The 25,191-nt window shown below is 34.5% G+C and overlaps 1 protein-coding gene across 1 annotated transcript in view; it reads left to right on the top strand.

Annotated features, from left to right (window-relative positions):
• ELP4 (elongator acetyltransferase complex subunit 4) overlaps positions 1-25,191 on the top strand; it is a 226,732-nt gene that overhangs the window by 53,043 nt on the left and 148,498 nt on the right. Inside the window, exons 4-6 of the mRNA XM_003122892.7 lie at positions 359-490; positions 10,651-10,790; positions 24,077-24,161. Of these exons, the coding sequence (XP_003122940.4) occupies positions 359-490; positions 10,651-10,790; positions 24,077-24,161 (357 nt within the window). The remainder of the gene's footprint in view (positions 1-358; positions 491-10,650; positions 10,791-24,076; positions 24,162-25,191) is intronic.

Raw genomic sequence — 25,191 nt, 5'->3', positions numbered from 1 at the left:
GCCTGTTTAGGTCTGTGGCCCATTTTTTTGATTGGATTTTCAGTTTTTTGTTGAGTTGGATAAGCTATTTGTTTGGAAACTAAAACCCTTGTCAGTTGCATCATTTGCAAATATTTTTTCCCACTCCATAGGTTGTCTTTTTGTTTTGTTTATGATTTCCTTTACTGTGCAAAAGCTTATAAGTTTGATTAGGTCCTTTTTGTTTTTACTTTTATTGTATTGCCTTGGAAGACTGATAAGGTATCAATTTTTAAGACATTGGAGAGTTCCAGTATTGCTAATATTATAATTTTTAGAAAATTGACACTTTTTTTTTTTTACCACAGATGCTCAATATTGTGTCATTCTGTTTTCCTAGGAACTTCCTGCACCGTTACTTGATGATAATTGTAAAAAGGAATTTGACGAAGATGTACATAATCATAAAACACCAGAATCTAACATTAAGATGAAAATAGCTTGGCGTTACCAGTTATTACCCAAGATGGAGGCAAGTCAACAAACTATTTCTAAAATTTGCTAATATATTTGTTTTCATTTTATAGAATCTCTTGTGGTATACTTGTTACCCTTTAAATACAATACTAGTATATTTGTTAAACAATTTAACAAATATAATTATTTAAATAAATAGTTTATTTCATTTGTAGCATATCTTATCAAGATGACTTTTTTCTCAGTTTTATTATGAAATAGTTGACATATATCATTTATCAAGGTATACAGCATGATGGTTTGATTTACATATGTTGTGAAATGATTGCCACAATATGTTCAGTTAACATTCATCATCTCATATAGATAAAAGAAAAAGAAAAAAGGAATGAAAAAAGAAAAAAAGATTTCTACTTGTGATGAAAATTGAGTATTTATTCTCTTAACAACTTTCCCTATGTATTATTCAACAGTCCTAGCTATCATTATCATCATGTACATTATATTTCTAGTACTTACTTATCTTTATTTACTTTTATTTTTATTTTCTTTTTAGGGCCGCACTCACTGCATATGGAAGTTCCCAGGCTAGGGGTCGAATCAGAGTTGCAGTTGCTGTCCTGTGCCACAGCCACAGCAACGCGGGATCCAAGCCACATCTGTGACTTACATCATAGCTCCTGACAATACCAGATCCCTGACGCACTGAGTGAGGCCATGTATCAAACTTGCATCCTCATGGATACTAGTCAGGTTTTTTACTGCTGAGCCACAGCAGGAACTCCCATACTTAGTAACTGGAAGTTTGTACCTTTTAATCACTCTCTTCCAGTTTTTGATCCCACTACTCCCTGCCTCTGGTACCCAAAGTCTAACCTATTTTTTCTGTGAGTTACTTTTCTGTTTTGTTTTTAGATCCCACATATAAATGAGACCATACACTATTTGTGTTTCTCTGTCTTATTTCACTTCGCATAATGCCACTAAGTTCCATCCATGTTGTTGCAAATGGCAAGATTTCCTCATTTTTATGACAATACAATATTCTGCTATATATATATATGATCTATCAAAATTGCACAAGAGTTCCCTTTTCTCCACATCCATACCAGCATATATTATCCTTTATCTTTTCCATGATGGCTATTCTAACGGGCATGAGATGATTATCTTAACAACTTAACATTTTAGTTTCAATTTTATTATTGAGCATTTTTTCATGTACCTTTTGGCCTTTTTAATTTTGGGGGGGAAAATGTCTATTCAGGTCTTTTATCCATTTTTAATTGCTTTTTTTTTTTTTTTTTTTTTTTTGCTATTGAGTTATATGATTTTTTGGATATTAACCCCTTATCAGATATATAGTTAACAAAAATTTTTTCCCAATCCATAGGTTACCTTTCCCTTTATAGATGGTTTCTTTGGCTATACAGAAGCTTTTCAGTCTGACATAGTCGCATTTATAGATTTTCTATTTTGTTGCTTGTGCTTTAGATGTCACACCCAAAAAATTATCACCAAGACTCATGTCATGGAGCTTTATTCCTATATTTTCTTCTAGGAGTTTCACAGTTGCAGGATTTACACTTAAGTCTTTAATACATTTCAAGTCAACTTTTGTGAGTGGTATAAGATAGGGGTCTAGTTTCATTCTTCTACACGTGAATATCCAGTTATGCCAGCACTGTTTATTGAAGAATGTGGCTTTTCTCTATTGAGTATTGTTGGCTACCTTGTCAAATTTTAGTTGGCTATATATGCTTGGGTTTATTTCTGGGCTCTCAATTCTGTTCCATTGGTCTGTTTTTATGTCAGTATGATACTGTTTTGATTACTGCAGCTTTATGTATAGCTTGAAAGCAGGAAGTGTGATGCCTCCTGCTTTGTTTTTCTTTCTTAGGGTTTCTGTGGCTTTTGGGGGTCTTTTGTGGTTTCACATAAATTTTAATAGTTTTTTTTTCTACTTCTATAAAAATGTCATTAGAATCTTGATAGGGATTGCATTGAATCTATAGATGACTTGGTAGTGTTTACATTTTAACAATAGTAATTCTCCCAATCCATGAACACAGAATACCTTTCCATTTATTTGTATCTTCTTCAATTTCTTTCATCACTGTCTTATAGTTTTCAGAGTAGAGATCTTTCACCTCCTTGGTTAAATCTATACCTAAGTACTTTATTGTTTTTGATGCTATTGTAAATGTGATGACAGTTCCTAAAAATAAAATTATGGCAATTTTCATTTACCCAAATAGATTATTTCATTTCTTCCACAATCTCCATATAGAATCTTTTATTCTAAGGTTGCAAGCCAGAGTAAGTGAAATAATTAAGCCGTTTTTCTCCAGTATAGTTACCTATAAATATTTAATATATGTAGTGGTTCTTTGGAATTACTATTTTTATTCCTGTGCATTTCATTTGCAACCATTACATTTTCAAATTCGGTTGTCTGGTAACTTCACCTCAGACAAAGAGACAGGAGGTGAGGAGAAATTTTCTGAGAAGTTAAAAGAAATGTCAGTAAATCTGCCCACTAAAGCTCATGAACTCTGCTCCTGTTGAAGGCCCATCCATTTGATTGTTTCCTGCATTCATTTTTCAGAACACTTTAATGTCTACCAGACATTATCATACTGGTAGAAAAGAGAGGGAAATTCTATCTGAATGAGACACAGTTCCCATAGTCCACACCTTTCTTTAAGTCTTCCATGTTGACATCAGTGTTACCTTTCCTAACGACAGAAATATGCTTACAAAACTCCTTGACTGCAACTGCCTAATTGGTTTCCTGTTTCCACTGCCCCCTCCTAAATGCATGGCAGACTATTAATCATATTACCCCCCTGCCAAGCTTGGACACAGCCTTAGAACTCTATTCAGAGTGTCTGGGCGGTCAGTAACTGAGAATGAGAATATGAGAGGAAACCTGCTTACCATTAGAACCCTATGGTATGAAATATAAACTTCTTAAGACTGTAGACAAGATTTATACAACCTAATTCAAGCCTACCTTTTTAGTCTCTGTCTTGTGTATATGAAACACACTACATTCACCCTATCCTGTGATAATTGCTCCTTTTGAATTTTTTTGTATTTCTGCTGGTGATGCTTTTCACTTTCTTCTTCACCAACCCGTCCTTCTCCAAGTGCAGTGTTATATAATTATCTAGTTTGTTATAGTTGTTTCCATAGCACTTCATGTATTTTCAAGTACCTCTATGTTTTATACTTAGTTGTTAGTGTAATTCTTTTCTTCCATTAGACAGAATTCTCTAGAGGGCAGAGAGCTTGTTTTATTTTCTCTTGTATCTCCAGGACCTATATTAATGCCATTTATTCATTCAGTCAGAAAATATCGATTAAGCATCAACTGTGTACTAAGTATGAAATATGTTGTAGTAGGTGGATATTAAGCAGTGGTAAATTGTTCTAACTTAGATGGGAAAGCTGTTTGAATAGTATAATTTCTAAGTGTGATTTAAATGACTATGAACAAACTGCAAATGGGAGAGAGGATATTTGCAACTCATTTAATAGAACAAGGAATAGTCCACCAACTCAACTTTTTTAAATGGGCAAAAAGGAGTTCCCATTGCAGATTAGTGGGTTAAGGACCTGATGTCTCTGAGGATGCAGAATCATCCCTGGCCTCGCTCAGTGGGGTAAGGATCCAGCATTTCCGCAAGCTGTAGCATAGGTCGCAGATGCAGCTCAGATCTGGTATTGCCGTGGCTGTGGCATAGGCTCACACCTGCAGCTCTGATTCAGCCCCTGGCCAAAGAATTTCCATGTGCCATAGGTCCGGCTGTAAAAAATAAAAAATAAAATAAAATAGGCAAAACATCAAAAGGAAATTTAGGTGACCTTTACACATATAAAACCAGATACCAAATTTCAGTTGTAAGGAGTTTTTTGTTTTGTTTTGTTTTTTGCTTTTTAGGGCCACACTCACAGCATATAGAGGTTCCCAGGTGGGGAGTCCAATCAGAGGTACAGCTGCCAGCCTACATATACCACAGCTGCAGCAACATCAGATCCAAGCCACGTCTGTGACCGACACCACAGCTCACAGCAATGCCAGATCCTTAACCCACTGAGCAAGGCCCGGGATCTAACCCACAACTTCGTGGTTCCTAGTCAGATTCGTTTCTGCTGCATTATGACAGGAACTCCCCAAGTTTCAATTGTAATAAAAGAAATACAAACTGGAACTATACCAGTTAACCATTTTTTCTTATTAGTCAATAATTTAAAATATTTGGTAAGACGCTACCTTAGCAAAGGTAGGAAGAAACTAATACTCCCATACTTACTCAGATGTAAAATGAAATTAATTGTGTGTCCTGATTATGAGGCATGTTTTTTTTTTAAAGCAGAAGATTGGAAATAACCTAAATGTCTACCAGTAAGCAACTAGTTAAATAAGTCATGGTATATGTGTACAGTAGAACACGATACATTTGTATTAAAAAGTAAAAGGAAGCCCTGTGTAATCAAAAGTTGCAGGCATAGCATAGAATGTGATTGAAAACTGGGTATAAGAGATCAGAATAAATAAATATTGTTATTCTGCTTATTCTGTGAGCTGATTGATAAGGACTAAAATAGACAAGGAATGTCAGTCTAGCACTTGAAAACCCTGATAGCAAACCCTGGTATGTCTTTAAACTAGGCAGATTCATAAGTAACTGGGCTTAACGGTGGCTCTTGTAAAGTGACTGTGTTCTGACTTTTCTACTGGTTGTTCTGAAAGAGTCATGACGAACATAAGCTCTACGCTGAATTTAGCCGTTGTATAAAGACAATATACCAATTCAGTTTTAAATTGTGTATAATACTTGTACCTTCCATTTCCTTTATTTTTTTCTCTTAGCTAAGTTTTGGTCTTTTCATTGGTCTTCTTCAAATGAAACTGTTAATGAAAATGCAAGCAATTGAAACTGTACGCCTTTTTTTCTTACTTCTTGTTATAAAATCTGTTTAAACTTGGGGAGAAAGTTCTTTGTTTCTTTATAATTAATTGTTTCTTCATATGTCATAATTATAGAAACTTGCCTGTTTTATGGTATAAGAGAATACTGATTTTTTTTTTTTCTTTTTTGAGTATGGTGTACCTACAGTAGTCAGTATGGGAGAAAACTTCTCAGAGGTTACACATTAGCACATAAACCTCAGTTTTCAAGGCTTACACCTTGAGCGTTTTGAAAATTACGCTCTTACAATGATCTTCCCCAGATGACTTATTTTCCCATTTTCTTCAGGACTCCACTAAAATATCACTTTATCAGGAATGGCTTCCTTTTTCACTATGTATGAAATAGAACCAATCTCTCTCTCATTCCCTTTCACTGCCATATTTTTCTTCAGGGCACTTATTATTACCTAGCAGCTAATACATTATCTCTCTCCTCCTACTAGAGTGTGAACTCAATGAGAAGAAAAGACTTAGACTATTTTGTTTTACTGGCATATAGTAGGTGCTTAATAGTTATTTGTTGAATACATGAATTAATGAATTATATAGTATGTGAATTAAATGTTAAAGTAAGTTAAGTTGCATTAATTAAAACATAAAATAGATATTTTGAATTTATAGTTATTGGTCAAACTTAAGTTTACTAGTATTGACAAGTGAGTTCTGTCAAGTTTAGAAAATAGAATCATCTTTGGCCTCATTGCTTTTCTTTGAAATGTCACTAGCATGGATATTTGCCTGTCACAGCAATTTTATATACGACCTTTTGCCAAGACCGACAGACTTGGATGATCACTCATCATTATCTGCTTTCTAAATCCAGACCTTACTTTGCCTTTTATCAGTTTAAAAGCAATAGCAAACCTCTAGGTTTTCTGTGTTTTACTTGGAACAAAATAAAACTAGCGCTATTATGACAAATAGTCCAAAACATAACAGAAAGGTAATCTGGTGATTATCAGAGATGCCTTTTTTTTTTTTTTTTTGGTCTTTTTAGGGCCATACCCACCGTGTATGGAGGGTCCCAGGCGAGGGGCTGATTCAGAGCTATAACCATTGGCCTATGCTGCAGCAATACCAGATCCAAGCTGCATCTGTGACCTATACCACAGCTCATGGCAATACTGGATCCTTAACCCACTGAGTGAGGCTAGGGATCAAACCTGCTTCCTCATGGGTACTAGTCAGATTCCTTTCTGCTGAGCCACGGCGGGAACTCCAGAGATGTCTTTTAATATAAGTTGTCACCAGGTCCTAAGAGTGCAGTCAATTCCCATTTAGGGAATGCAAAAAAGAATAAGACTATGTACACATAAATAAATAACATTAGTTCCGTAAAGCATAAAGTAGTGCTTCTTCTTGTTTTAGGGATTGTATAGTTTTTAGGACCTCATCTTCCCTCATCCTGTGATATTGATTTTCTCTCCTGGGTGGACATGCCTTCTTCTTTCTGATCCAATCATCAAACCCTATTCTTTCTTCACCCCAAGAATTAATAGCCTCTAGCATATTCTGAGACTGAAATTTTTCAATATTGTAGAGCTCTACTACTAAGCCTAAGACAGCTCCAGCAATTTATGACAGTGTATTAGATTTTTATTATATTAAATCCTCATTATGCTTTGGCTTTCCATCTTAGTGGTTCAGCCACAACAGTCCTGTGATAGATGTGTGCGTGGTGTAGATGACAACAAATACCATTTTTCCAATAAAGTAATGTAATTGCAAAGGATTGTGATGAATCTTCTGATTCCCTAATGAATCATGAGACAGTAATAATAATTAATAATATTTATGTAGTGCTTTATAATTTACAAAATATTCATTTCCAGTATTTCATTAGAGTCTCACAACAGCCTAGTGAAATAGTTATTATTGGCTCTAATTTGTGGTGATTGAGCTGAGGCTCGGAGTGGTTTAGTAACCACTTGAGTTCTTGCTTTCTGATGTGCCAAACTGAGAAACAAGAAATAATAACAATAACAGGAAAATGTCTTGGGACTTCCCACTGTGGCACAGTAGGTTAAGAATCCAACTGCAGCAGCTCGGGTTGCCGGGGAGGCGTGAGTTCAATCCCCGACTTGGCACAGTGGATTAAGGGTCCAGCTTTGCCGCAGGTGCGGTATAGCTGTGGCTCAGATTCAATCCCGGGCTCAGGAACTTCCATATGTGGGGCATGCGTCCGTAAAAATATTTTTTTAAAAAAAAGAACAAACGTAAGAAACAGAAAATGTCTTATTTGAACTGTTTATTTGTGGTGCAGCTTTTCTCTGAAATTTTTGTTTCTAACACACTGAAGGTGAGAGATGGTATTTTGTTGCTTTGTGCTCCTCCTGGACCCCCATCAAAGTTCATTTCCCTTCAGCACAGTAAATTTTTACTGAACCAATTCTATTTTACCTTCTTCCACAGTTGACAAAGTTAAAGGGTAGTTTTTGAAAGTGAAATAGAAGTTTTCACTTCAATACTGTAAAACTAAAGCAACGTCTTCTTATCAAACTGAGTAAATGGAATAGTTATTAATGATAATTTGATTTTTTTTAATGTATTTATTTTTTCAGGAAGTTGCTAGCTTTTCATGAAATACTATTACTACTATTATTATTGTTAGATATAAAGCATTTAGTGACCTTTTAGAGGAAATATTTTATGTCTTTGTTTCATAATTCTAGACCAGAAGATTTCACAGCAGTTCAATAATCCGATTATATATTAAAGTTATGTATCTTAGGTAGACAAAAACTTAACAAAATTGTTTTTTTTCTGTAAGAGTATATTTAGTTTTCATTTTTTATTGAAGGATTAAAGTTTTTCATCATTAATAAAACGTTTAGTATCTACCTTGTGAATATTTTAGCTTCCATATCTAATCTTAATTTCTAAAAAAATTAATAATTTAATTGTAATAGAAAAGCTTCCAAATTTATTTTTACATTTTGATGAATTATTTGTGTTCCATATGTAAACTGTCACAGCATGAAATCAATTTTCTGCCTTGATTCATCCCAAATCTGAAATTTCTATCACATTAATATTATAATTAGAAATGTTGATAGAGACGGCAACTTTAAAAGCATACTTTGTTTCTTGGCAATTTAGCATATTTCTCAAAGTGCACAGGACTTCGAGAACCTTCAGTCCACTAATAAATTTATTAACTCAAACTTAAAAGAAGTGAAGTCTCTCTTTCTTTCTCTCTCCCCATGGCCAGTCCGCTAAAATAGATTATTCATGCTTATTTGATTCAGGTAGGCTTTTGCAAGCTTCCCTACTAGGCCTGGGAATGTGGTACATTGAGGCCTTTTCAGAGGCTTCGGACATAGACCAAGCTTTTATTGCATGGTGTTTTATTATTACCAAATCCTAGTCTCCACCCAGTTTGTAGGCACTCTGCTTATTCTTTTGAATCAGGAAAGGTTATCACCTACCTTAATCCATGCAGCAGTGTGGATTAAAGACACCAGTGTGCCCCAGGATTCTCAAAGAGGATCCTGGAAACTTCTTGTTTCTTCTTTTTTGCTGTCTTTACTAAATTCTATTGGGCCTTAGGGGGATTTGCATCTGAAATGGGCAACCTGGTGTTTTTCTCAATGAAGACATCAGATCAAAGTTCAGTTAGTCAAGGCCTTTCTAAAACATTAAGGGGGCTTGGACTTACACAATAAAAAGATGAGCTCTAGCAGAGATTGCAGTAAAAACATTCTGAACTATAATCCGGATAAAGAATAGATTATAGGCCAAAGAACAGACCTTGTTTAAATTGCTTTAGACTAATAACTTTACATTCAAAAACTTTACACCCTATATTTAAGAAACGAATTTTAATGTCACATAATGTATTTTTCAGGACTTGCATGGCAAATAGATTAATGATGTTTTTGAAACAATACTTTTGTATATATTGTACTGAAGAGATTAGATTAAGCTAATTGTTAGGTCTTCTTTCATTAATGAAAATAAATAGTACGTATAAACAGCCATTTCTTTAGAAAATAGATGTCAAACCCCTGGACTCTGAATCTGAGAATAATGTTTCTATTACAGTTTAAAAATTTTAATTCTATATTACTATAGAATTTGATGTTTGGAGGCATTTAAGAATATGAATTCTTGAAGCCCTAAAATGCAAATTTCTAGTGTCAAGCAAATGTCTGTTTCTTCTCTAAATTACCAAGGAGTCAGTTGAGTCAAATAAGAACCTCCTCTGTATAGTTCTTCAATTTCTGTGAAGATTATCTAGTTTTATTGAATGTTCCAAAACTTGTCGGTTTGGTAGCAGTCAGGACAGTGGAATTTAAGTAAATTTAGATTAGAGATTTTATTAGAAACTCTTACCAGGTGGAATCTGTCTGTAGTTCAACTTCTGATAGAGAAAATGGATAGAGATATATTTCTAGTGTGCTAAATGAAAGCAATCAGCCCAGAGTCCATTCAAAGCAATGTAATGATAATGTTATATTACTAGGCTTCAACTATCCTCTGTAAATAAATTCAGCATCAGTGGGTATTAGAGTTTCTTACAACAAAGATAATTGGCTGGAGAAACTGTTAATTAAGGGCACAAAAGAAGAATTATCAGTGAACTAATGGATATGCCAGCTTTCCGATTTATTTCATATAGCTTATGTACATTCTCCCACTTTATCATGTGCTTTTTTCCTCCCTATCTGGAGTACCCCCTGCATATTTTATACTATAAGCTTAATTTTAAGTTTGTAAGAAGTTTTGAATACTATATATACATATGATGTGATGAGAATTTTGTTTTAAAATTATGCTCAATTTATTGTATATAAATAGCCCGTTCTTTGGGACCTCTCACCAGTGAATTACTTTGGCTTAAGTTTTCGTTTTGTTATTAGCAACTGTAAATTTTTTTATTAAAATCTGAAGTCTTAAACATTAATTGAATTATATATGTATAAAATTTTTGAACTGAGGCAAGAATAGAGTATAATAAAAAAGCAAAAAGGTGTTTAATTTCTTATGAAACTTAGGGAACCACCAGAAGTGAAGATGCAGCAGAGATGTAAAGGTTGATTTCTAACTATAGATAGTTTAAAAGAATAAAGTTGTTTCATGCTTCTTTGAAATTTGGTAAGTCTGTGCGTATCAGCTCTTCCTTATTTGCATTAAAATGCATCAATATATCAATATTTTGCTGAATGTAGGATAAATAAATTGTAGTTTAAAGAAAACAATTTTTTAACAAACAACATGGGTTTTCTTATCAGGCTGGACCAGTATCCTCTTCACGATTTGGTCACTATTATGATTTATCAAAAAGAATACCTCAAGAACTAATTGAAGCTTCAAAATGGCATAGATTTTTTCTTCCAGAAAAAATATCCTCAACATTTAATGTAGAACCCTGGTAAGTTAATGATTTCAGTTCTGATTTTCAAAGGTAAATAAAATGTATTTTTACCACATTCTCTGAAAGAATGCATATTTAAAAGTACCTATCCTAATAAACGTTAGTTTTCTAGAAAACTAATACTTATTTCGTATATAATATGTAACCTTAATTGTACATATATTTTATATTATTTCATTATATGTGGTTTTTTTGTTTTTCTCATCATGTAACTATTGCACCTACTATTCTTAATTTGCCACTTGAAAAATCTGGGTACCAAATTTACAGTACCTGCTGTTTTTATTTCCAGGAAAATGTGAAACAGCTCTATTTTAGGGTTTTTTAGCCCTAAATGCACATAGTTACCTGACTATTACTTATTGATAGTAATAGCAAGGAAAATGGCATGAAATCACGCTGTTGCTCCATGTTCCTTGATAAGTGTTCTTTCAGAGAGTAAGAAAGTGCATGTGTTTCAATATTTTATTTATTAAGGCTTTCTAGTTCTAGTTATGCTGTAAGTAAAAGTCTATTTTTTTTAGGTACAAGAGAATTTAGGTTTACAGTGGAAAGTTTAAAAAAGTTTTAAGTATTAAATTAACACAACATATTTATTTTACAATTGGATCAAGGGAAAATAATTCACAGAATCGATTGTCTTCTCTGTTTTCTTTTGCACTGTAAAACCATTATTTTCAAAATAAGATGAGTTAGCAAATGGAGATTTAATAAACAGGAAGCTGTGAATGGAAATGACTTAAAAATCTTGAGTCTCTTTCTCAGAAATATTACCTACAAATTTAGTGAAGACTATCCTATTAAATCTGTTTCAAAGAAAAAATTCGGAGTTCCCGTCATGGCGCAGGAGTTAGCGAACCCAACTGGGAACCATGAGGTTGCGTGTTCGATCCCTGGCCTCGCCCGGTGGGTGGTGTTGCTGTGGGCTGTGGTGTAGGTCGCAGATGCAACTCGGATCCCGCATTGCTGTGGCTGTGGAGTGGGCCAGCGGCTGCAGCTCCGATGTACCCCTGGCCCAGGAGCTTCCATGTGCCATGGGTGAGGCCCTAGAAAAGAAAAAAGACAAAAAAAAAATCTTCAATAATGTGTTCTCTGGTCTGTATGGCTGGAGACTTACAAAAGCGATGCTTTGATGATGCCTTAGTATTAACAGCTACCATTAATAGATGACTGCCATGTGTCTTATCTAGTGTTAACTTTGTATCAGTCCTACAAAAAGTTTATATTCCCATTTTCCAGAAAAAGTTACTGAAATTCACAGAAGTGATTTATATGGGGTATAAAGTGATCAAGTTAGGATTAACCTAGGTCAGAAGATCCCTCTTTTTCTTTTTGCTTTACTGCTTCAAAAGATTTTGGTGTCCTTAACCTTTACCTTTCTGTGTTATAAAGAGTGCTGATAAAGCAATTAAAAATATGAGTTCTGATACCGAGTTCATCCTACTGTTAACCTTGGGAAAATCCCTTAAATTCAGTGAAAATAAATATCCTTTTGTGAAAAATAGGATGGGGTGTGGGAAACTAGGAGAAATACCACCTGTTCTTCCTATGTCACTAAATTTTTTTGCTAAGTTTGAGTGATTATATTGATTATACTGGTTCCTAATTTTGTCATTCACTGAACCAGACATACAGATACATTGGCTTGGGAAATAAGTCAAAATGGTATTTCCATGATATCTCAAATAGTAAATGGTGGAACCCGGATTCAAAGTCAGTTCTTTCTGACTCAGAAATCTCTATTAGCAATAATGCATATTGCTTCCATTCTTGGAGTGCTCAGGAAAATACACAGTGAAAAATGTACCTTGTGTGGTGGAAGTATGAAAATTAAAAATGGTAAGTTGTTACTTTTGGAATTAAAGAAAATTATGGATAAACCTTTTTTTAAGCCAAAAATTTTTAAGTGTTTTTTATTCTTTCAGCAACTAAAGAGAGGTGGGAATGAACATTTGTCAATTACCTGTTCAGTGTCAGGCACTGTTCCCCATATTTGACCATGGGATATCATTTAATCCTCCCAATAACCCTCCAAGAGAAGCAATATTATCCCCCCTTTATAGGAAATTTGTGGTCAGAGATGCTGAGCAGCTTTGCCACTGTTTCAGGCTGTGAGTGACTAAACTGACAGCCAGACCCAAGTAACCAAAATCAGTGCTCTCTTCTTCATACCAAGCTGCCTCCATTTATTGCTGCAGTAAATGCATAGCACACAAAGCTGGGCGCCAGAAAAATTACATCTTGATTGGCTGTGGAAATATAGTCTTTAAAATATATTTTCAGAATATTTTTGAGAACTAACAGTTTTGCATGGAACAGGAAAATTTATAGATTTTAATTATCAAGGCAGTATTTCATTTCCTACTAGTTAACTGATAATTCATTTATTTCATATTAAACTTAAATGCTTAATTAAATGTAATTAAACTTTAAACATGTAATTAAATTAATTTTGAAAATGGGCACTTTACCATGTGAGATTTATTTTAATTTATGAAAAGCATGTGCTCATTTCACTAAAATGAACTTTACTGGTTCATTTATAAAACAATAAAGCTAAGCCTTACAGTTGTCCATACTTTTCCTATAATTAAGACTAGAGGATATGGCCATGTCCCACTATCATATGTGAGGATATAATATATAATTTTATAATTTCTAAAGGTACTATTGAAACATATGAAGATTTTTTTACAGTAAGAAAAACTGAAGGTCATTTAAAATCTGCACTAACTAATTTTAAATGATTGGTAGGTTTGCTAATGGAAAATGTTCATAGAGTTTAAACTTTCAAATTAAGCTTGGGCATAAAAACCTGAGAGGGAGTTCCCGTCATGGCGCAGTGGTTAACGAATCCGACTAGGAACCATGAGGTTGCGGGTTTGGTCCCTGCCCTTGCTCAGTGGGTTAACGATCCGGCGTTGCCGTGAGCTGTGGTGTAGGTTGCAGACGCGGCTTGGATCCCGCGTTGCTGTGGCTCTGGCGTAGGCCGGCGGCTACAGCTCCGATTCGACCCCTAGCCTGGGAACCTCCATATGCTGCGGGAGCGGCCCAAGAAATAGCAAAAAAAAAAAAAAAAAAACCTGAGATATATCACAATAATATTACCCAGATAATTTTGTTTTGCTGTTTCACTGTTATAAACCTGATAATCTCAACCATGAAACAATGATAGAAAAACTGGTTTTGAGAATAATTCTGTATTCTTTCTTTCTTTTTTTTTTTTTATCTTTTATCTTTTTAGGGCTGCACCCGTGGCATATGGAGGTTCCCAGACTAGGGGTCCAGTAGGAACTGTAACCACCAGCCTACCATCAGCCTACAACCAGAGCCACAGCAACACAACACAAGATCCGAGCCATGTCTGCGACCTGCACCACAGCTCACAGCTACACTGGATCCTTAACCCACTGAGCGAGGCCAGGGATCAAACCTGCAACCTCATGGTTCCTAGTCGGATTTGTTTCCACTGCACCATGATGGGAACTCCATTCTTTCTTTCTTTCTTTCTTTCTTTTTTTCTTTCTCTCTTCACTATTTATTAACAAATCTACTAACATACCACCTAACCTACTATTATAGACTGAATATTTATGTCTACACATCTCCTGCCCCAAATTTGTATGGCTAAGCCCTAATCCCCAGTGTGGTGAATATTTGGAGATGAGGCCTTTGGGAGTTGATTACAAGTTAGATGAGGTCATGAGGGTGGGCCCCTGGTCTGCTAGGATGGCTGTCCTTAAAAAAGAGAGACACTGAGCTCTTTTCTCACACCCAGAAAAAGCCATGTGAGCCAGAAGGTGGCCATCTTCAACTGACACCAACCCTACTGGCCCTTACCAGACACCAACCCTGCTGGCACCATGATGTTTGTTATCTAGTCCCCAGAACTGCAACAAAATAAACTGTTGTTTAAAGTCACCCAGTATTTTGCTCTAGTACCCCAAGCCAACCAATACACCTAGTATATTGTAAAATGCTACTTTTTTATTATAGATATGTTGTCTTCAATATTGAAGAAAATAGAATTATTTTGATTTTTTTAATTCATGATTTTACTTTTACATTTCTACTCTAACAATAGCTAGTAGTTCTTTATATTACCTAAAAGTTTTGTATTGATTAAGTTGAATGGACTGAATTTTGAGAGAACTAGTTATCTTTCTAGGGGAAAATCAGTGGGAAGAGGATAGGAGTATTACTTGAGATTTGAGGAATCATTTCTTTTTTCTTATCCTGCCAAGTCTCTTTATAAGCTTAAACAGAACCTCTATATTAGTCTCTACAATATTTTCCTAGAAAAATCATAGCTCCCCATACATTCCTACTAGTATTCCTCTGTTCATACTTCTATCAGAATACTAATCTCATTACACTATAATTATTTGTTTTGGCTACATTTTCATCTTCCCCTCAAGCCTTGGAACTCCTTGAGGAAAAGATCTCGTGCTTTTTTCATCTATTTATTCCCTGAATCTAGGACATAAGTATTGAGTTGATGGCTACTGAATTAGTGAATCAATGCCCAAAGCATAGTAATAATTCAAATTAACTATGGCCTTGTTCTTAGCACAAAGATTTAGTGGGATGAAACCGATAACTGTAACATGACCATGTATGAAGATATTTTATTTTAAAAATACAGATCTGTTTTATTGAGAAGCAGAGAACTACAGGTTCTCTGTAGTTAGAGGTTACAAGTAGAAAATTCAATCAGGAAAAGGGAATTTTCAAAGAGATCTTCTAGGTAAGATTAAAAGTTCAGGACAGAAGTGATAAAGTTATAGAAGTATACGAAAACTACTCTATTAAAAGGATACAGTAAATATTATGTTAATACTAATATCAGAGTTGGCGGAAAGGAAAGATGTAGGTGAGAAGAGGAATTTTATCTACTTAGGTGCCAGTGTTACAATTAAAAATAGTATAGTAAAAAGATACTATCTGAAATTTTAAACAGAGAACTTTTTCATGAACCTCATAGAAATGACTCGCTTATATGTTCACCTTTCTATCCTCTTTCTGTCCCTCAAGGGGGCCTTTACGCACATGGAATTTAGTTCATCATCCTAGCATTCTGGCATGCTATCTTCACTGGTATCCATGGGTTTTGTTTTGTTATTTTCCACTTACTTCCACAATCCTAATCCCAGTCAACTTCCCCATAGACATATTCTCTCTTATTTACCTGTATCCTTGCAAATATCTATTCTTCCTTCAATAATCATCGGCCTTTGACTCCTTTTTCTCACTCCCTACATTCAGTCTATCAGCAAATCCTATCAAGTGTATCTTCAAAACATCTAGGTCCCAATCACTTGAAATCTTTACCTCTACTATGCTAACCTAAATCACCCGTATTTCTTGCCAGGACTCTTGGAATAGCCTCCTAATTTAATTAGTCTTGCTCCTTGCTCTTTGGTGGCTCCTATTTTTCTCCAAAAAAAAAAAAAAAAAAAAACCTCTCATGAACATTTTAACATAATCCTGTCCAATAGAACTTTCTTCCAAGATAGAAACTTTCTATGCCTGTGCTGTTCAGAATAATACCCACTAGCCACATGCAACTAATGATGAATATTTCAAATATGGCACTGAAATTTTTATTTTATTTTAAATGGAAGTTGCTGTATGTGACGAGTGGCTATCTGGTTAGACAGTACAGTTTTACAGCATAAGTGAGCTCTTGTTACTACTCTAGCTCAAACCCTCCAATGACTTCCCCATCATACTCAGAATCAAAAACCTATATCCTAACAGAGATCCGCAAGGTCTACATGTCCTTCCCTAATATGATTGCTAGCTACCTTTCCCATCTCTTTGACTTCACTGGGGTTGGGGAACAAGGCGAAGGGAATAACAAGGATGCTTTCCAGGTTTTAGACTTTAGAACTAGGATGCTCCCAGATGTAGGTTAATATGCACATATATCTAACAGTATTTATTGAACACCTTCTCCTACATGAGGACTTTGTGTGCCCCGAGTACCTTTTGTGAGCCTAGCATTATCTTAAGCTCTGGGTTTATTGTAGTAGACAAAGTAGCTGTTATCCTTGACAAAGTAGCTGTTATCCTTGAGAAAGTACACAAAATTTTTTTTAGAAAACCAAGTAAACCCATATGTCATTATGAATCATGATAAGTAATATTAAAACAAAGTATGCTTCCCCTAAATTGGGTGGGAGGAATAAACTTTGAGCTGTGTTCAGGTAAGGCCTCTTTCCAGACCTGAAGCTGAGACTTAAAGAATAAAAAGGAGGCGGTCATACAAAGAGCACTAGGCCGGGAAGTGTTCCTGGTGGAAGGAATAGCAGGTGTGCTAAGAAAGGAAAGACCTTGGTGTTTTCAAGGACCTAAAAGGCCGTGTTGCTGAAACAAAATGAGTAATGGTAAGGGCTATAGAAAGATGGGTTCAGAGAACTAGGCAGGGATCATATCATTCTTTTAAGAAATTTGCTTATAAAGGGGCAGAGAAAAAAACAATAGTTGGAGGAGGTTTGGAGTGAGGTAAGTATGTTTGTTTTTTCTATTTTGTTCTGTTCAAATGTAAATGGGGAAAATTCATTAAAGAGGGAATGGATGAAGATACATAAAAGAAATAGAAGACATTTGTAGCTATATGCCATTGGGTAAATTGCTAAACAACTTGGGAACATTCCTAAACCACTCACTCTGTCTGTTGCCTATCTCTGTATTGCCCCTCTATGACAAAAAGTAATACTTTTTGAACACTGCTTGGTAATGTTGGAGAGTGGTTAGAATGTTTTCTGGAAGAGGCAGGAGGTGACCCAAAGAAAGTTTGAAAGGATTGGCCCTTAAGATGGTAATAGCATTTCTTTCTCTGGAGGGAAGGAGAGAAGAAAGCAGAGGAAAACAGTGCAGATGCAAACAAATAGCTTTGTACAGTTGGAGGCAGAGTCTTGAGTAACATTGAAGATAAGTATCGATGTTTTCTCTTTACTCAGTGGGTAATAGGCAAGGTCATCCACTAAGGAACAGTTACTTACTTAGGAGTTTGGGTTAAATGGGCAAGGTTTGAAGTGATTGTTTCATAGACGGGAAGAACACACCAACTAGAGAAGTATGAAATATTTATGGTGGTACCAGTCTGTCAAGTTGTGGGACTTTCTTGCATCTGTGCTCATTCCTGGGTGCAAATAGAATTGAAATTTACCAGGTGCCATCAACAAAAGGAAAAGAGCAAAGGATTCAAAGGTGTTAGAGGGTGAATAAAATGATGGGCCACATTCTCTAGGCTAAAGAAAATGAACTGATGACAACTGCTATTAATGTGAGAAGAGAAGGGGTAGTGGACTGTCAGTGGACTTACTGAACTTAGTAGTGAGGGTAAATGAACAAAGCAAGTTGCCAAGATAAGAGGTGTAGATTGAGAATAAGATGTTTGAATTAGGACTGGAAACCAAGTACAATGTCTTGATAGAGGGAAATGTCCAGAAGCTTGATAAAGATAGCAGCTTAAAACGAGAATGATTGGGGTTGGCTAAATACTAAAAGCTTTAAAAAAAAAAAAATGCATTTGTGTGTGTGTGTGTGTGTGTGTGTGTGTGTGTGTGTGAGTGATTTTACTTGAAAGTAGGGGAGGGGTGGTTTGAAAGTGACAGTGGAGAACAAGGGGGATGCCAGCCAAATCTCCCAATATTGAGGAGAGTCATTGAAGATGCACCTTTACTAAGGTAGACTCAAGTGTCCATCACCTTCAATCCTGCTTGTGTTTCCCACATTACTTGACCCACTCTTGAAAGATTATTAAAAGACTTAATAAATGAAAATACCAATTCAAAAAATACATGCATCTCCATCTTCATAGAAGCCTTATTTATAATAGGCAAGATATGAAGCCACCTAAGTGTCCACCAACAGTTGAATGGATAAAGAAAATGTAATACACATATACAATGGAATATTAGTCATGAAATTTTGCCATTGGCAACAACATGGATGGACCTGGAGAGTATAATAATTAGTGAAGTAAGTCAGACAAAGGCAAATACTATATGTTATCATTTATATGTGGAATCTAAAAAATAAAATGAATATAACAAAACAGAAACAGACTCACACATATAGGGAACAAACTAGTGGTTACCAGCTGGGAAAGGAAAGGGAGGAGGGGCAAGATAGGGATAGAGGATTAAGAGATACAAACCTCTATGTATAAAATAAGCAAGCTAATGGAAGAGGCTGGAGAGCCCTGATGCAAGCATTTGATTCCACTGAGACCTCTGTACCATTTCCTACCATTTCTCTCACCTACCTTGACAGGCTCTTTCAACTAATTAACCATCTTGATACATGCTCAAGTTTTTTTTGTCTTTTTTTGACTTTTTGTCTTTTCTAGGGCCGCACCCACGCATATGGAGCTTCCCAGGCTAGGGGTCTAATCGGAACTGTAGCTGCCGGCCTACACCATAGCCATAGCAACTCAGGATCCAAGCCGTGTCTGCAACCTACACCACAGCTCACAGCAATGCCAGATCCTTAACCCACTGAGCAAGGCCAAGGATCGAACCTGCACAACCTCATGTTCCTAGTCAGATTTGTTAACCACTGAGCCACGACGGGAACTCCACAGTCAGTTTTTATCTTCACTTCTTTGCCCTTCTCTTTGCTTGTCTCACTTGCTCAGCAAAACTACTATTCTGGTTAAATGTGACTCTGGGTGAAAATATAGAAAGTGGAAGTTACGGAGAGGAGAGTGTATGAACTGAGATTATACAAGGATAGCAGTTACTGTTGATGACAAGGTCTAGGGTATGACCATGGGAGTGAACGTTGTAGGCAGAATGGAGACAAGATCGTTGGAAGAGAGGAGGTCTAGAAACTGAAGGCCAGGGTATTTGAAAGATGAGTAATGACCCAGAGTTGGAGAGATGACAGCAATAATGATTGTAATTATGTCAGTAATTAAAGGAAATCAAAGTCAGGTGGAACTAAATTATTTTTCATGAAAGACCATAACCACTCTCAACAGTGTCCCTGTCAGACAGTGGCTTGTTTCATGGATACATGCAGTTCTTGCATCTTTATGGTCTTAGGTCTTTACCAGCTGTGGTCCAGAGATCTGTGAGCTGGTCATAGCCCTCCTTGGTGCCCCAATACATTCCTAGTCCCTATGTGTTCTTCTTTTAGTTAAGTATCCATGGTGAAGAAAATCCAACTTAATGTTGTTAGGTGAAAAGCATCAGAAAAGAAAAATCAATAAATGACATCCTTCAGGGTAATAATAATAGAATTTACAACTTGAAAATTACTTGTGAATAGACTTCACAGTCTTTATAGTCACATGCAAATTATATGCTAATATAACTAGCTCAGCAAACTATTTTACACAGTTGAAACATTTGATATTGTGCCTGCTTTCTTATATCTCACTCTTTGTCATAGATGAATACCTGAAATATATGTGTAAATAGATTTGGGGTAATAAAAATCATATTTTTCTCAATGATTTGCATAATGTCAAAAGTACTTCATCTTTACATTAATCCTAATTGTAGTGATAATAGTTTCTCTTTCTAACAAGTAATTAAATCAATATTTAAATGCACCGGAAGTTCTTACTTTTTAAAACCTAGCCATGAATCATTTTAATGAGAAAAGTCATTCTTAAAAGAAAAGAAAAAGTCATTCTTGAATCAGATCATTTTAAATCAGAATAGGCAACAGAGATTATCCAGTGCAGCATGAGAAAATTTTGAACCGCAGAACAGAAAAATTTAAGAATTTGCTTCAAATCACACATTTTCCTCCAGTTGTTGGTATAGGTAGAACTAAAACCCAGATCTTGTGCATTCTTTCCACTCTTATTGGTGTCTAGTTTGTATATTTGTAAATCTATGCTTTTCAATATTGAATTTTCTTTGTAAACCATACTCCAAGTGAATACAAGTAAGTCCTATTGGTAAAATTCTTACCAGTGCAACAGAAAGAGAAATACCTTCCTAAAACCATATACCTGAATACTTTGACCACGTTGAATGGAGCCATGTTCAAACCTCATCTGAGCCACATTAGTGGATTTAAACCCACAGACTTTTCAGTGAATCTAGGTCTCACTCTGAGGCTTTATCTTATTTTAACCAAAAGAGGTAACTTGAAGTTTTAGAAAACTTGAAATTTAAGTGCCACTTCTGTCACTTAATTGTACTTAACCTCTAATGGGTCTTAATTTTCTCAACCATAAAATGGAGATAATGGCTATGCTTACCTCACAAAGTTATTGTAATGATCAAATGTTGTGACAGTGATGCAGAAGGTTTTGAGTATTTATGATGTGCCAACATTTTATCAGTTGATGTAATTAAAATCGGGTAGTCTTGTTAGAAACAACCCCAAGAGCTTATTACCTATGAATAAACTTTTCATTTATCGGCTAATTTCACATATACTAATTTTATTTTTATAATTTAGTTTTTCCCAAATAAAATCTTGTCTCCTGTTACCTAACCTTTTTGTTATTACACTTATTCTTTGATCACATTAGTACATTTATAAGTATTCTTTTGTTCATTGTTTGAGAAACTGTTATTCATTATCTACTTAATTATAAATAATGCACATGGACAATTTTATTTCTTTAAAATAAAGAATATTTTAACTGCTTAATATTTTAAAGGTAAAATTCTAATAATTTTTATGTTCTTTATACTGTTATAGTTTTAAAGATGTAGAATTTCATCTATCTTGAAATTCTACATCTTTAAAACTATAGATAATTTTACTATAAAACTTATTGAAAATTATGAAAATTAGGCAGAATAGTATACATGATTTGAAATGTGCTGCCTTTGAATAAGTTGTAAACATTATGATAACCTAACCTTTGTTAAATGTTTGGAAATATTAATAAGGAAGCCAGAGTCATATTTGTAACATGTTTCCTTCCTAACAACTCCTGTTAAGACCAAACTGCTGAACAAACAAAAAGGCAACATCCTCAAAATTAAAGAGGTTTAATTTTAAAAAATTCAGGTGACAATACCAGATATTTATTTTTGGCAAAAAATATATAAATTATATATATATATATGTATATATATATTACTGTAAATACTACTGACAAGGAAATATATCTCATGGAGATTAACATTACTTAGTATTTGCATGTTAATACCATATAACTAGTCCAGTTTTAAAAATTCCAATCCCATGTATCCCCAAATGAATATTCACAATTAATATACCTAAATGTATTGATTATTTTCCCTCTGATTTTTGTCATCAGAGTGCTTATTGTCTTAGAAATCTTAACTAGTTTGGAGAATTTTATTTTATTTCAGCATTCTAATTGATGTTAGTGATTGGGTTGTTTATGTCATTGTGAAATAAGGAAAGTGACTAAGATGTATTATTTAGCTTTATGTTTTTGTTTTTATTCTCATATCAAAAGAAATCCCTCAAAACCTTTGAAGAGAATCTTAGATCTACTATAGTTACCTTAACAGACTTGTGAGACTGTGAGAAGATGAAGTAAATAACAGATTGTGTTGGTTGGTTAAATGGTGACAATTAAAAAACTAAGAAGTAATTTGTGTATGTAGAATTTAGTAACGTGTCTTTAGATAACAAATTTATTGCTAAATACTACAAGGCAGATTTTATTAAACAATTTGGGGCATAGGGGAAAATGCTTAAACTTTTGGCATATATAAAATAATAGTGGTCTTAGGTAGGTTCATTATTGGTGCATTAGGATGCACTGGATATGATTTTGATCCACTCTCCTTTAACCTATAGTGACATTCGTCAAATGGTTGGCTGGAATTCATTTCATAATCTGGGACCTTGGAGCAGATTTTAGCCCCTGTGCAAAGCTAATTGACCCAGATAGGAATTGAATCTGCTGTGTTCAAAGAGCAACACTGTGTTCTCAAAGTTGAGCTAGCCAGAACAAAGATATGTTAAGATATGAAAGAGTCATAATCATTGTCCTTAGGGATTATTATTTATTTATTTATAGACACATTTCATCAATCATGAAAGTTGAAATATGTGTTCTTGCAGCCCATAGTGTTTTTACTGAAAATGGGGAAATGAGTAATAACTGTACTGCCAAATCCTTCAACTGGAGCAATACTTGTTTTACACAGAACATCATTATTTTCTCTCGATTTCCTTTTTGTTTTCTTTCTTTCTTTTGTTTTGTTGTTGTTTTGTTTGGGGGTTTGTTTTTTGGTTTGTTTGTTTGTTTTGTTAGAGAGGTACTTTTGGGCTAGGTGTGACTGTTCAATAAAGCGTTTACAGTTTTGCTGAACCCCTTACCATTGATTTTGCACACTTTGATTTAAGCAGTTTGCTACATTTCCTAACTTCTAATATTCTTAATGTTACCTATATGTTTCAAATTATATTTCCTTCTTTACTTAGGGCAGGCACGTCTGCCTAAACGATGACTTTACTTAGTATCACAGTAAAGCAAATAGTTGTATTTTTAAGGTCACCCACAGCTTTTACGGTATTAGGCACTTTAATGTCTATGAAATTGCAACACTCCCAAATTTCATTATCATGACATTTAATGTTCAGACGTAGAACATGGGTTGTCCATTATGAAGAATCTGAAATTCACTTAATGTTAAAGCAGATTTTCTTTACTCTTACTAAATTTTCATTGTATTTCGTAGCATTTGTAAAATATTTTAAAATAGTAATGTTAATGCTAGTATTCATGTGGGAAATAGTTTATCTTCTTAAATTCTTACATTGGTTTCACTGTCTTCTCTTTAGAGACAAAAGTGGACCTTATACTCACCTGTTTTCATTTGTCTTGAAAAATCAAGCTTTTAAATCACTATTATTTTAGCAGTTTGGTCTAAGAATATTAAAAGTTTGATGAAAGATGAGCTCAGGTGATCAGGATACTGATTCAGGTGTACTTGGCATAGCAATTCATTAACTATGTGTTAATTATCTGTGATTACCCCTGAAAAGCTATAGTGGCTTCATCTTTTAGGTTGCTTCATTAAATCATTAATTTTCTTGGAGGTAACTAAACCTGACATAATTAAGTCATCTCAGTCTCCACAGATTTTTATCTTCCCATGATGTCAAGAACATGAAGCTAGTTAATATAGGGCACTGCAACTTACTCCATGGATGTATTGACTCTTTATTTTTAAATTATTTATACTATTTTGGTTCATCTTATATCAAAGTACCTCATAAATGTGTACCTTTTAATTGTTTATTTAATGTTTTAGCTTACATTTATATTTCCTGTGTAATAAACCCATTTCTGTATTTGAACCATTTCTTATCAACAGTTCTTTGACTCATGGCTACAAAAGACTGCTTCAGTTTATCCAGAACATCATTTATGAGGAAGGATTTGATGGCTGCAACCCCCAGGTATTGATTTTTACCAACAAAACCTTTTTATAATAATGTATGTGATGTTCTTTTCAAACTCTCTAGATGTAGACCCAGAAGGTCTTAAAATAACCATCAGTGAACAAGCTCTTTCTCAGCACAGAGGATGTAAATAAGCAGAGCACAGGCAGCCTTAGTTTGACTGTAAATATGTATTAAGAATTTTAGCTAAGTTCTCAGTGGACGCACATAAGATGTTCACACACACCATCATCATTATTTTTAAATATGCATTTGTAGCGCCTGGAATTAATAAATAGCCACAGTTGGAAAGTTACTATTAAATCTGTAGGATTTGTACTTTTCTGTCTAAATTTTTTATATTTCTGTCATTCAGGCCTCAATTTTGAATTAAGGATAAGGATTATGAGTAAGAATTAATTACTTCAAGATTTGATTTATTATATTATGCTTTGAATTGTCTCATTGAATAAAAGATGCATTTTTATTTGGTACATTAAATATTTTATAATTTAACTATTTCACCTCTAGCTCTTTTTAAAAACCTCCTCTGGATTCCTACTATTAAAAGTATTCTGGTTAGTTTAACTTAAACAAAATGACAGAAATTTTATTTCTAGATATCATGCCTTTCACACTTCTTCCTTAGTGATTTTAATTGCTATTGCTGCTAAAAGATTTGCATTTCATTTATATTATTTTGGCAAAATTATTTTTTAAAGAGCACCATTAAGACAAAAAAGCCAAAAGCCTTATTTTTGGCATTATCAGCTACATTTGCTCTTAATTCATATCATAGATATGATATTAAATATTCTTAATAGCTCTATTGCTATATTTAACACTTTGTTCATGGCAAAATACATACTTTTAAAATTTGTTTTGATCATCAGTTTAATAGCAGCATTGGTTTTAAATACTTATATGTGTATGGTAAAGCACAAACATTCATTTATAGGTGACTTTTCATGTATGTTACAGTTTTTGTATTGGCCCATGGTAATTAGTACAGTTTTATTTTGCTTATTGTTGCTCCATTTTTGGTCCT

This window comes from Sus scrofa, chromosome 2, assembly GCF_054392235.1.
Source record: "Sus scrofa isolate SSC_HxYL_T2T_F1_AM1 chromosome 2, Sscrofa_HxYL_maternal_Yorkshire_Landrace_v2.0, whole genome shotgun sequence".
NCBI lineage: Eukaryota > Metazoa > Chordata > Mammalia > Artiodactyla > Suidae > Sus > Sus scrofa.
Note: the sequence above shows the minus strand (reverse complement) of the source record. Positions and strands in the feature narration are given on the sequence as shown.